Source organism: Littorina saxatilis, unplaced genomic scaffold, assembly GCF_037325665.1.
Source record: "Littorina saxatilis isolate snail1 unplaced genomic scaffold, US_GU_Lsax_2.0 scaffold_738, whole genome shotgun sequence".
NCBI classification, from domain to species: Eukaryota; Metazoa; Mollusca; class Gastropoda; order Littorinimorpha; family Littorinidae; genus Littorina; species Littorina saxatilis.
The window spans coordinates 16,303-28,364 of record NW_027127248.1 but is presented as its reverse complement, the minus strand read 5'-3'; the positions used below and the strand labels follow the sequence as shown (position 1 = coordinate 28,364).

The 12,062-nt window shown below is 38.5% G+C and overlaps 1 protein-coding gene across 1 annotated transcript in view; it reads left to right on the top strand.

Moving 5' to 3' along the window:
* Positions 1 to 12,062, top strand: part of LOC138955705 (CD109 antigen-like) — a 30,417-nt gene that overhangs the window by 10,656 nt on the left and 7,699 nt on the right. The window contains exons 2-6 of the mRNA XM_070327259.1: positions 74 to 370; positions 4,096 to 4,356; positions 5,537 to 5,629; positions 6,085 to 6,147; positions 11,107 to 11,301. Coding sequence (XP_070183360.1) covers positions 74 to 370; positions 4,096 to 4,356; positions 5,537 to 5,629; positions 6,085 to 6,147; positions 11,107 to 11,301 — 909 coding nt within the window. The remainder of the gene's footprint in view (positions 1 to 73; positions 371 to 4,095; positions 4,357 to 5,536; positions 5,630 to 6,084; positions 6,148 to 11,106; positions 11,302 to 12,062) is intronic.

Genomic DNA, 12,062 nt, shown 5'->3' with positions numbered 1-12,062 from the left:
ACACACATACACACGCACACATCAAGTAAAACGCTCGAACGAGTGATTTCAGTAGTAATCTTTATGTCCGCAGCTGGACCAGAACGGAGAAGCAAAAGTGGAATTCACCAGGCAAGAGCTTCAAGATCTTGGCTCTAGTGTCATGACTGCATACTACAAGTCAATGCCCTACTATTCCTACTACTATTACAACAGACAGTTCAGCCTCAGTTACAAAAGCTTTGACTTCAACGCCACGGTCACTGATGATGGCACAGATGACGATATGTCGGCTAAGGCGTCACTTACTTTCTACAGCAGACCCCTACAGCTACGCTACATGCAAATTTCGCCAAGTTCGTACAAGCCTGGTTTGCCCGTAACCCTCTACGTAAGTCATTTCATTTTTGAATATGATTGTTTACCAAGTAACCTTTGCTTTAGTATAAAACTTATTTTTCTGTGACTCGATCAAATAATTACTCTAGCTTTGGTTTACATATACAAATCGAAAGTAAAGCGTTGATAGACCGATAGTTGTTGCAGAACTGCAGTTATTTTGTGTTCGTTCTCCGGAGAAAGCATATTTGTATGAAGTATTTTTTAAGAAGCAGTAAAGCAGCCTTGGGCTTATGTTGTTGACTTGTCTTATTATTCATTTCTTTTTTCTTTTTATATTTAGTCAAGTTTTGACTAAATATTTTAACATCGAGGGGGAATCGAAACGAGGGTATGGTGTATGTGTGTCTGTCTGTGCGTGTGTGTGTGTGTGTGTGTGTGTAGAGCGATTCAGACTAAACTACTGGACCGATCTTTATGAAATTTGACATGAGAGTTCCTGGGTATGAAATCCCCGAACGTTTTTTTCATTTTTTTGATAAATGTCTTTGATGACGTCATATCCGGCTTTTCGTGAAAGTTGAGGCGGCACTGTCACGCCCTCATTTTTCAACCAAATTGGTTCAAATTTTGGTCAAGTAATCTTCGACGAAGCCCGGGGTTCGGTATTGCATTTCAGCTTGGTGGCTTAAAAATTAATGAATGACTTTGGTCATTAAAAATCTGAAAATTGTAAAAAAAAATAAAAATTTATAAAACGATTCAAATTTACGTTTATCTTATTTTCCATCATTTGCTGATTCCAAAAACATATAAATATGTTATATTCGGATTAAAAACAAGCTCTGAAAATTAAATATATAAAAATTATTATCAATTTTTTTTTTTCGAAATCAATTCAAAAACACTTTCATCTTATTCCTTGTCGGTTCCTGATTCCAAAAATATATAGATATGATATGTTTGGATTAAAAACACGCTCAGAAAGTTAAAACGAAGAGAGGTACAGAAAAGCGTGCTATCCTTCTTAGCGCAACGAATACCCCGCTCTTCTTGTCAATTCCACGGGCACTGCCTTTGCCACGGGCGGTGGAGTGACGATGCTACGAGTATACATACGGTCTTGCTGCGTTGCGTTGCGTTCAGTTTCATTCTGTGAGTTCGACAGCTACTTGACTAAATATTGTATTTTCGCCTTACGCGACTTGTTTCTTTTTTCCCCCTTTCTTTCTCTCTTTCTTTCTTTTTTCCCCCTTTCTTTCTCTCTTTCTTTCTTTTTTCCCCCTTTCTTTCTCTTTTTCTTTTTTTTTGCTTTCTTTCTATCTATCTTTCTTTCTCTCGATCTTTTTTTCTCTTTTTATTTCTTTCTTTCTTTCTGTCTTTGTGTGTGTGTTTGTTTGTTTGTTTGTTTCTTTGTTTCTTTCTTTCTTTCTTTCTTGCTGCCCTTTCTTTCTGGCTTCCCGTTTTTCTTTCTTTGTTTCCTTCTTTGTTTCTTTCTCTCGTTCTTTCTTTTTTTCTTTCTTTCTTTCTTTCTTTCTTTCTCTCGATCTTTTTTTCTCTCTTTCTTTATTTCTTTGTGTGTGTGTGTGTGTGTGTGTGTGTGTGTGTGTGTGTGTGTGTGTGTGTGTGTGTGTGTGTGTGTGTGTGTGTGTGTGTGCGTGCATGTGTGTTGTATGTATGTGTGTGTGTGTTTCTTTGTTTCTTTGTCTCTTTGTTTGTTTGTTTCTTTGTTTCTTTCTTTCTTTCTTTCTTGCTGCCCTTTCTTTCTGGCTTCCCGTTTTTCTTTCTTTCTTTCTTTCTCTTTCTTTCTTTCTTTTTTTATATTTAGTCAAGTTTTGACTAAATATTTTAACATCGAGGGGGAATCGAAACGAGGGTCGTGGTGTATGTGTGTGTGTGTGTGCGTGTGTGCGTGTGTGTGTGTGTGTAGAGCGATTCAGACTAAACTACTGGACCGATCTTTATGAAATTTGACATGAGAGTTCCTGGGTATGAAATCCCCGAACGTTTTTTTCATTTTTTTGATAAATGTCTTTGATGACGTCATATCCGGCTTTTCGTGAAAGTTGAGGCGGCACTGTCACGCCCTCATTTTTCAACCAAATTGGTTGAAATTTTGGTCAAGTAATCTTCGACGAAGCCCGGGGTTCGGTATTGCATTTCAGCTTGGTGGCTTAAAAATTAATTAATGACTTTGGTCATTAAAAATCTGAAAATTGTAAAAAAAAATAAAAATTTATAAAACGATCCAAATTTACGTTTATCTTATTCTCCATCATTTGCTAATTCAAAAAACATATAAATATGTTATATTCGGATTAAAAACAAGCTCTGAAAATTAAATATATAAAAATTATTATCAAAATTTTTTTTTCGAAATCGTTTTAAAAACACTTTCATCTTATTCCTTGTCGGTTCCTGATTCCAAAAACATATAGATATGATATGTTTGGATTAAAAACACGCTCAGAAAGTTAAAACGAAGAGAGGTACAGAAAAGCGTGCTATGCAGCATAGCGTAACCACTACCCCGCTCTTCTTGTCAATTTCACTGCCTATGCCGTGAGCGATGGACCACGAGTATACGGTCTTGCTGCGTTGCATTGCGTTCAGTTTCATTCTGTGAGTTCGACAGCTACTTGACTAAATATTGTATTTTCGCCTTACGCGACTTGTTCTTTCTTTCTCTCGATCTTTTTTTCTCTTTTTCTTTCTCTTTATATTTAGTCAAGTTATGACTAAATATTTTAACGTAGAGGGGGGAATCGAGACGAGGGTCGTGGTGTATGTGCGTGTGTGTGTGTGTGTGTGTGTGTGTGTCTGTGTGTGTGTGTAGAGCGATTCAGACCAAACTACTGGACCGATCTTTATGAAATTTGACATGAGAGTTCCTGGGTATGAAATCCCCGAACGTTTTTTTCATTTTTTTGATAAATGTCTTTGATGACGTCATATCCGGCTTTTCGTGAAAGTTGAGGCGGCACTGTCACGCCCTCATTTTTCAACCAAATTGGTTGAAATTTTGGTCAAGTAATCTTCGACGAAGCCCGGACTTCGGTATTGCATTTCAGCTTGGTGGCTTAAAAATTAATTAATGACTTTGGTCATTAAAAATCGGAAAATTGTAAAAAAAAATAAAAATTTATAAAACGATCCAAATTTACGTTTATCTTATTCTCCATCATTTGCTGATTCCAAAAACATATAAATATGTTATATTCGGATTAAAAACAAGCTCTGAAAATTAAATATATAAAAATTATTATCAAAATTAAATTGTCCAAATCAATTTAAAAACACTTTCATCTTATTCCTTGTCGGTTCCTGATTCCAAAAACATATAGATATGATATGTTTGGATTAAAAACACGCTCAGAAAGTTAAAACAAAGAGAGGTACAGAAAAGCGTGCTATCCTTCTTAGCGCAACTACTACCCCGCTCTTCTTGTCAATTTCACTGCCTTTGCCGTGAGCGGTGGACTGACGATGCTACGAGTATACGGTCTTGCTGAAAAATGGCAGCTACTTGACTAAATATTGTATTTTCGCCTTACGCGACTTGTTTCTTTGTGTGTGTGTGTGTGTGTGTGTGTGTGTGTGTGTGTGTGTGTGTGTGTGTGTGTTTGTTTGTTTGTTTCTTTCTTTCTTTCTTTTTTTCTTTCTTTCTTTCTTTCTTTCTTTCTCTACACCCGTACAGGAAGAGATATTTGTTTATTTTTTACTTTGAGAAGCGATGATTTGTATTCCATCAGTGTTGTTGTTGTTTTTTACATTTAGTTGGAGGCGCTTCAGCCAAATGGCCAGAATCCCTTAAAGGACGCATCAAACCACACAGTGACTTTCACTGTGAGGTATTATCGATACTTGACCACAGATCTCGACGGTCCCTTTACGACGCGTTACTACCGGTACCGCCCCAACAAGATTGTGTATTTAGCCTCTCAAACAATGGCCTTTGATAGCAACAGCGTGGCCACGTTCAAACTGGACACAGACTCTATTCCCGATTCTGCATACAGAGTGTATGTGACCGCCAAGGTAAGTTAATCTAAGATACGCGTATATGTTACGTACGTACACACTTGGTTTACGAAAAGTTGTGGCACCGTAAATTTTATATTGTTGTTGTGGTAGTGGTTGTGGTTGTGCTGTTGTTGTTGTTGCTTTTGTTTTTCTCGTTGTTGTTGTTCTTGTTGTTGTTCTTGTTGTTGCTACCGTGGTGGTGGTGGTGGTGGTGGTGGCGGTGGTGGTGGTGGTTGTGCTCCAGGATCTAGAAACTTTCGTGTATACAGATAGTTGTCACAGCTGTCGTCGTACGCTATGCTAAACATATTACATCCTTGAAATAGAATTTGAAGTCTGGATATAATTTGTAAAAGTAATAAGAACATTAATGTTAAGTACATTGTTCTATTAAGTTCCAGGAGTGTTACGTCCAGAACTAACAAACACAATAGAGCTTAACGTGGTCATTCCTATGATAATGATTTAAACTTGTGGGGTATCAGACTCTTTCACGAACCAAAACTGCAGACATTAGAATGGTTCTACTGTGCATATATGTAAACAAATCGACGATCAAATGATAACGCATAAAGAACCATGATAACAGGATCAAAACAGAACACAATTCACAGTTACTTTACTATCAAATGGAAGAAAATAACTTTGTTACTACTCTTGAAACTGAATTTTAAGCACAAAGAACAAACAAACATAAAACTAAACAGGTAAGAACATAGCTCATTTCTAAAACTACATCCCTTTAACCACAGTTAAAAATAGTATGACCCCTTTTTGAGCTACATTTTGAACTGTGTTGCTTCTACTACCTAAATACCCCCACCACCCCTCCCCTTCCCCACCCAATTTGTCAGTAAACATGCTTTTAGTCTATCCCTGAAAACAAGAACGTGAAAGGAGCATGACAATGAAATAAAAGGGTTTTATGTTACTTCAAGGATTGCCAAAGAGAGAAATAATTCTTTGTAAATGCTGGTCATATTTTGTTCTTTGGGACATATCAATTGAACGAGTGACTTATTTTTGATCTGTACTTCCTGTTTTAAGGAAATACGGCACTCGTACACAATTTGTGCCGCACAGTTGTTTTGGGTTAAGCTTTAGAATTGTGAGTCTTGGCTTCCAAATGTGTAAGTATTTGAAGCGTGAAGTGCCATTTGTCAATTAATTAAACGCATGTACGTTTTTATTCCAGAGTGGTTCTCACTCGGTGTCAAAGTCTCTGAGCAAGTTCACATCACCTTCCAACGCTTTCCTGCAGCTCAAGCTTAAAACCAGACAGCCAAAGGTAAACCTCTAATTTGTTTTTCTGTGTTCATTTGAATGCAAAAAAGGTAGATGATTGGTACTTTTCTTCTATGCGAATGGATTGGTGGTATGCATGGGTCGGATGAATGGATTGGTAGTATGCATGGTTCGGATGAATGGATTGGTGGTATGCATGGGTCGGATGAATGGATTGGTAGTATGCATGGGTCGGATGAATGGATTGGTGGTATGCATGGGTCGGATGAATGGATTGGTGGTATGCATGGGTCAGATGAATGGATGTATGCTGCATAATGGACACAGTTTACATGTACACTTTTCCAGATGCTATCCACATTTTTGTTTTATTTGTCATTGATATCCGGTTTAGAAATAAAAGTTGAGGCGGCACTATATTATTTCCTTAATCCAAAACTATAGAGATTTGTCATATTTGCTCTTTCTTTCTACATTCTATATCGCATTTATGTGCAGGTTGGCAAACAACTGGAAATAGAGGCACGCTCAAATGTCAAGTTTGGTGATGTAACGTATCAGGTGAGAAGCGCGCAAGGGAACAGGGTTTGAAGATTCCATTCTTCCTGTGCACACTATCTTACAAACCAACATATACATGTACAATGCTTGTCACTCATGCAATAGGAGCATTATTTCACTTGGACATGTGTCAATAATCAACGGTCTGTCTGCTTTTTATATTTAGTCAAGTTTTGACTAAATATTTTAACATCGAGGGGGAATCGAAACGAGGGTCGTGGTGTATGTGCGTGTGTCTGTGTGTCTGTGTGTGTGTGTGTGTAGAGCGATTCAGACTAAACTACTGGACCGATCTTTATGAAATTTGACATGAGAGTTCCTGGGTATGAAATCCCCGAACGTTTTTTTCATTTTTTTGATAAATGTCTTTGATGACGTCATATCCGGCTTTTCGTGAAAGTTGAGGCGGCACTGTCACGCCCTCATTTTTCAACCAAATTGGTTGAAATTTTGGTCAAATAATCTTCGACGAAGCCCGGACTTCGGTATTGCATTTCAGCTTGGTGGCTTAAAAATTAATTAATGACTTTGGTCATTAAAAATCTGAAAATTGTAAAAAAAATACAAATTTATAAAACGATCCACATTTACGTTTATCTTATTCTCCATCATTTGCTGATTCCAAAAACATATAAATATGTTATATTCGGATTAAAAACAAGCTCTGAAAATTAAATATATAAAAATTATTATCAAAATTAAATTGTCCAAATCAATTTAAAAACACTTTCATCTTATTCCTTGTCGGTTCCTGATTCCAAAAACATATAGATATGATATGTTTGGATTAAAAACACGCTCAGAAAGTTAAAACAAAGAGAGGTACAGAAACGCGTGCTATCCTTCTTAGCGCAACTACTACCCCGCTCTTCTTGTCAATTTCACTGCCTTTGCCATGAGCGGTGGACTGACGATGCTACGAGTATACGGTCTTGCTGAAAAATGGCATTGCGTTTAGTTTCATTCTGTGAGTTCGACAGCTACTTGACTAAATATTGTATTTTCGCCTTACGCGACTTGTTGTTTTGTTTGTTTGTTTGTTTGTTTGTTTGCTTAACGCCCAGTCCACCACGAAGGGTGATATCAGGGCGGTGCTGCTTTGACATTTAACGTGCGCCACACACACGACAGAAGTCGCAGCACAGGCTTCATGTCTCACCCAGTCACATTATTCTGACACCGGACCAACCAGTCCTAGCACTAAACCCATAATGCCAGACGCCAGGCGGAGCAGCCACTAGATTGCCAATTTTAAAGTCTTAGGTATGACCCGGCCGGGGTTCGAGCCCACGACCTCCCGCTCACTGGGCGGACGCCTTACCACTAGGCCACCGTGTTGCGGTCTCTGCTTTTTGTGCTGAGTGGAAATTTTGATTATTTTAAATTTGATTTTTTGCTGTTTTAAGCGTGTTTTATTCTTTTTATATTTAGTCAAGTTTTGACTAAATATTTTAACATCGAGGGGGAATCGAAACGAGGGTATGGTGTATGTGTGTCTGTCTGTCTGTCTGTCTGTCTGTGCGTGTGTGTGTGTGTGTGTGTGTGTAGAGCGATTCAGACTAAACTACTGGACCGATCTTTATGAAATTTGACATGAGAGTTCCTGGGTATGAAATCCCCGAACGTTTTTTTTATTTTTTTGATAAATGTCTTTGATGACGTCATATCCGGCTTTTCGTGAAAGTTGAGGCGGCACTGTCACGCCCTCATTTTTCAACCAAATTGGTTCAAATTTTGGTCAAGTAATCTTCGACGAAGCCCGGGGTTCGGTATTGCATTTCAGCTTGGTGGCTTAAAAATTAATTAATGACTTTGGTCATTAAAAATCTGAAAATTGTAAAAAAAAATACAAATTTATAAAACGATCCAAATTTACGTTTATCTTATTCTCCATCATTTGCTGATTCCAAAAACATATAAATATGTTATATTCGGATTAAAAACAAGCTCTGAAAATTAAATATATAAAAATTATTATCAAAATTTTTTTTTCGAAATCAATTCAAAAACACTTTCATCTTATTCCTTGTCGGTTCCTGATTCCAAAAATATATAGATATGATATGTTTGGATTAAAAACACGCTCAGAAAGTTAAAACGAAGAGAGGTACAGAAAAGCGTGCTATCCTTCTTAGCGCAACGAATACCCCGCTCTTCTTGTCAATTCCACGGGCACTGCCTTTGCCACGGGCGGTGGAGTGACGATGCTACGAGTATACGGTCTTGCTGCGTTGCGTTGCGTTCAGTTTCATTCTGTGAGTTCGACAGCTACTTGACTAAATATTGTATTTTCGCCTTACGCGACTTGTTCTTTAATACAACAACAAACAATGACAACATTAAGAACGTTAACAAGCAGACTGCTTATGTACACGTTCTAAAAATAATGATAATCAATACACATTCAAATTACAATTATTACAGATTTATTTTGTGCTAATTATTTTGATTTTGTTGATTGATATAGGTGTTAGGTAATTACGAAAGCAAGTCAAACAAAGCAACCCACTCGTATGTCCAATTCTGCTTTACGATCGTGTTTTTGTGTTATCAGAAATGCGATGTGGTGCCAAAAGACACATTTCCATGTTTATGTAAAATGAAAATGGACCTTAAAGTGTTTTTTAATCTTATTTGATCTTATCTTGTCTTGTCTTGTCTTGTCTTGTCTTGTCTTGTCTTACCTTATCTTATCTTGTCTTGTCTTGTCTTACCTTGTCTTACCTTGTCTTACCTTATCTTATCTTGTCTTGTCTTGTCTTATCTTATCTTGTCTTGTCTTGTCTTGTCTTACCTTGTCTTATCTTATCTTATCTTGTCTTGTCTTGTCTTACCTTGTCTTGTCTTGTCTTATCTTATCTTGTCTTGTCTTGTCTTGTCTTGTCTTGTCTTGTCTCCGCATAGAAGACAACCCAGGCTGCTGATGTTGTTTGTATGTGAAAGCATAAACACGGTGGTGATTAACAACATGATTTACAAGAGACTCAATGAGTCTTGTGAGAATAATTAGAGTTGAAAGTAAAGATGTTTTGATGATACCTATACATCACGTGACAAAGAAAAATGTAATGAACGGACAGGAACGTGCAGAAGATGATATCAGCATCGAATAAAAATCCATCACACAATATAATTTCCACCGGCATAAAAAACGACAATCGATGCACCGGCAGCTGTTGGTTGATGGTTGTTGGAAACATCAAATTTAACATTATATCCATGCATGTACACGTTATCTGAATAAAACTAGGTCTTAATTTGAAGTCAATAGGTAGGCTCTTTTACCTGCGGACTGTGTTAACATTTGGTGTATTGTTCGTCCCCCATTCCATTTTTATATTTAGTCAAGTTTTGACTAAATATTTTAACATCGAGGGGGAATCGAAACGAGGGTCGTGGTGTATGTGCGTGTGTCTGTCTGTGTGTCTGTGTGTGTGTGTGTGTGTGTGTGTGTGTGTGTGTGTGTGTGTAGAGCGATTCAGACTAAACTACTGGACCGATCTTTATGAAATTTGACATGAGAGTTCCTGGGTATGAAATCCCGAACGTTTTTTTCATTTTTTTGATAAATGTCTTTGATGACGTCATATCCGGCTTTTCGTGAAAGTTGAGGCGGCACTGTCACGCCCTCATTTTTCAACCAAATTGGTTGAAATTTTGGTCAAGTAATCTTCGACAAAGCCCGGACTTCGGTATTGCATTTCAGCTTGGTGGCTTAAAAATTAATGAATGACTTTGGTCATTAAAAATCTGAAAATTGTAATAAAAAATAAAAATTTATAAAACGATCCAAATTTACGTTTATCTTATTCTCCATCATTTGCTGATTCCAAAAACATATAAATATGTTATATTCGGATTAAAAACAAGCTCTGAAAATTAAATATATAAAAATTATTATCAAAATTAAATTGTCCAAATCAATTTAAAAACACTTTCATCTTATTCCTTGTCGGTTCCTGATTCCAAAAACATATAGATATGATATGTTTGGATTAAAAACACGCTCAGAAAGTTAAAACAAAGAGAGGTACAGAAACGCGTGCTATCCTTCTTAGCGCAACTACTACCCCGCTCTTCTTGTCAATTTCACTGCCTTTGCCATGAGCGGTGGACTGACGATGCTACGAGTATACGGTCTTGCTGAAAAATGGCATTGCGTTCAGTTTCATTCTGTGAGTTCGACAGCTACTTGACTAAATATTGTATTTTCGCCTTACGCGACTTGTTTTTTTTAAGAACCGTGTTATGAAACAACCACGAATTTGTTTAAACTTGTGACGAAATAGTGGTGTTGTAAGTGCACAATCATACTCTGAGACTCTGAACTTGTGTTGTTGTTGAACGTTGTTACCTTTTACCTAGACGCAGGCGGACTTCAGATGTCAAACAAAACAAACCCATGCACATAAATCTTAAACGTATTTAGATTGTTTTAAGGATTATTTTGTGTGAAGATGGTTCTCCCAAAATGGGGTTTCTGAAAGAAGGCACGTTTTTGACACCTGCTTTTACGTAAGCACATTCTCTTGTATCCATGGTGATGAAGCTCATGGACTAGCTGCCATCGGCACAGAAAAGACTGCAACAACAGCAGTAGTGGTCGTCTCATTTAAAATTGTAGTGTGTGTGTGTGTGTGTGTGATCAGAAAGACTTTGAATGTTTTGTCAACCATTTGTGTTCTTAAAGCGCAACTCTCGGGTAGCTAGCATATGACGTTTTGCTCGTATTTGATTCCCCTAGGACATCTAGCTACAAGAAATGGGCCTGCTGTACAGCAGTTAGCTTACGGCCAACCATAATAGGGCTAAGAACAGTTTAGCTTGTACATCTTTCTGTATTGACTGCACGGCCCGCGGACAATGAACAACTGAACTCCGACCTCGTTGTATTGACATTTGCTCATCTCTAGCTCTTGGCGTGGGCATATTGCTCATGTTTTGGCGTTTGTTTTTCAGGTGTATTCCAAGAGCGCCCTCGTCACCAGTAGGACGGACAAGAACTCTGAACGTCGCACGAAGAGGGACATCTCGTTCGAAGTGACATCGGCCATGGCTCCTCTGGTGGAAGTTGTTGTGTTCTTCGTCACTGACAGCGGGGAGGTGGTGGTGGACAGGCTAGCAGTGGGGGTGGATGACTGGTCAACCAATAAGGTATTTGTTGTTCTTGTTGTTGATGGTGGCGGTGGATGGCTTACGGTGGGGTTGATGACGTGTCAACCAATAAGGTAGTTGTTGTTCTTGTTGTTGATGATGGCGGTGGATGGCTAACAGTGGGGGTTGGTGACGTGTCAGCCAATAAGGTAGTTGTTCTTGTTGTTGATGATGGCGGTGGATGGCTTACGGTGGGGTGGATGACGTGTCAACCAATAAGGTAGTTGTTGTTCTTGTTGTTGATGATGGCGGTGGATGGCTTACGGTGGGGTTGATGACGTGTCAACCAATAAGGTAGTTATTGTTCTTGTTGTTAATGGTGGCGGTGGATGGCTTACGGTGGAGTTGATGGCGTGTCAGCCAATAAGGTAGTTGTTGTTCTTGTTGTTGATGGTGGCGGTGGATGGCTTACGGTGGAGTTGATGGCGTGTCAGCCAATAAGGTAGTTGTTGTTCTTGTTGTTGATGGTGGCGGTGGATGGCTTACGGTGGAGTTGATGGCGTGTCAGCCAATAAGGTAGTTGTTGTTCTTGTTGTTGATGGTGGCGGTGGATGGCTTACGGTGGAGTTGATGGCGTGTCAGCCAATAAGGTAGTTGTTGTTCTTGTTGTTGATGGTGGCGGTGGATGGCTTACGGTGGAGTTGATGGCGTGTCAACCAATAAGGTATTTGTTGTTCTTGTTGTTGATGGTGGCGGTGGATGGCTTACGGTGGGGTGGATGACGTGTCAACCAATAAGGTAGTTATTGTTCTTGTTGTTGA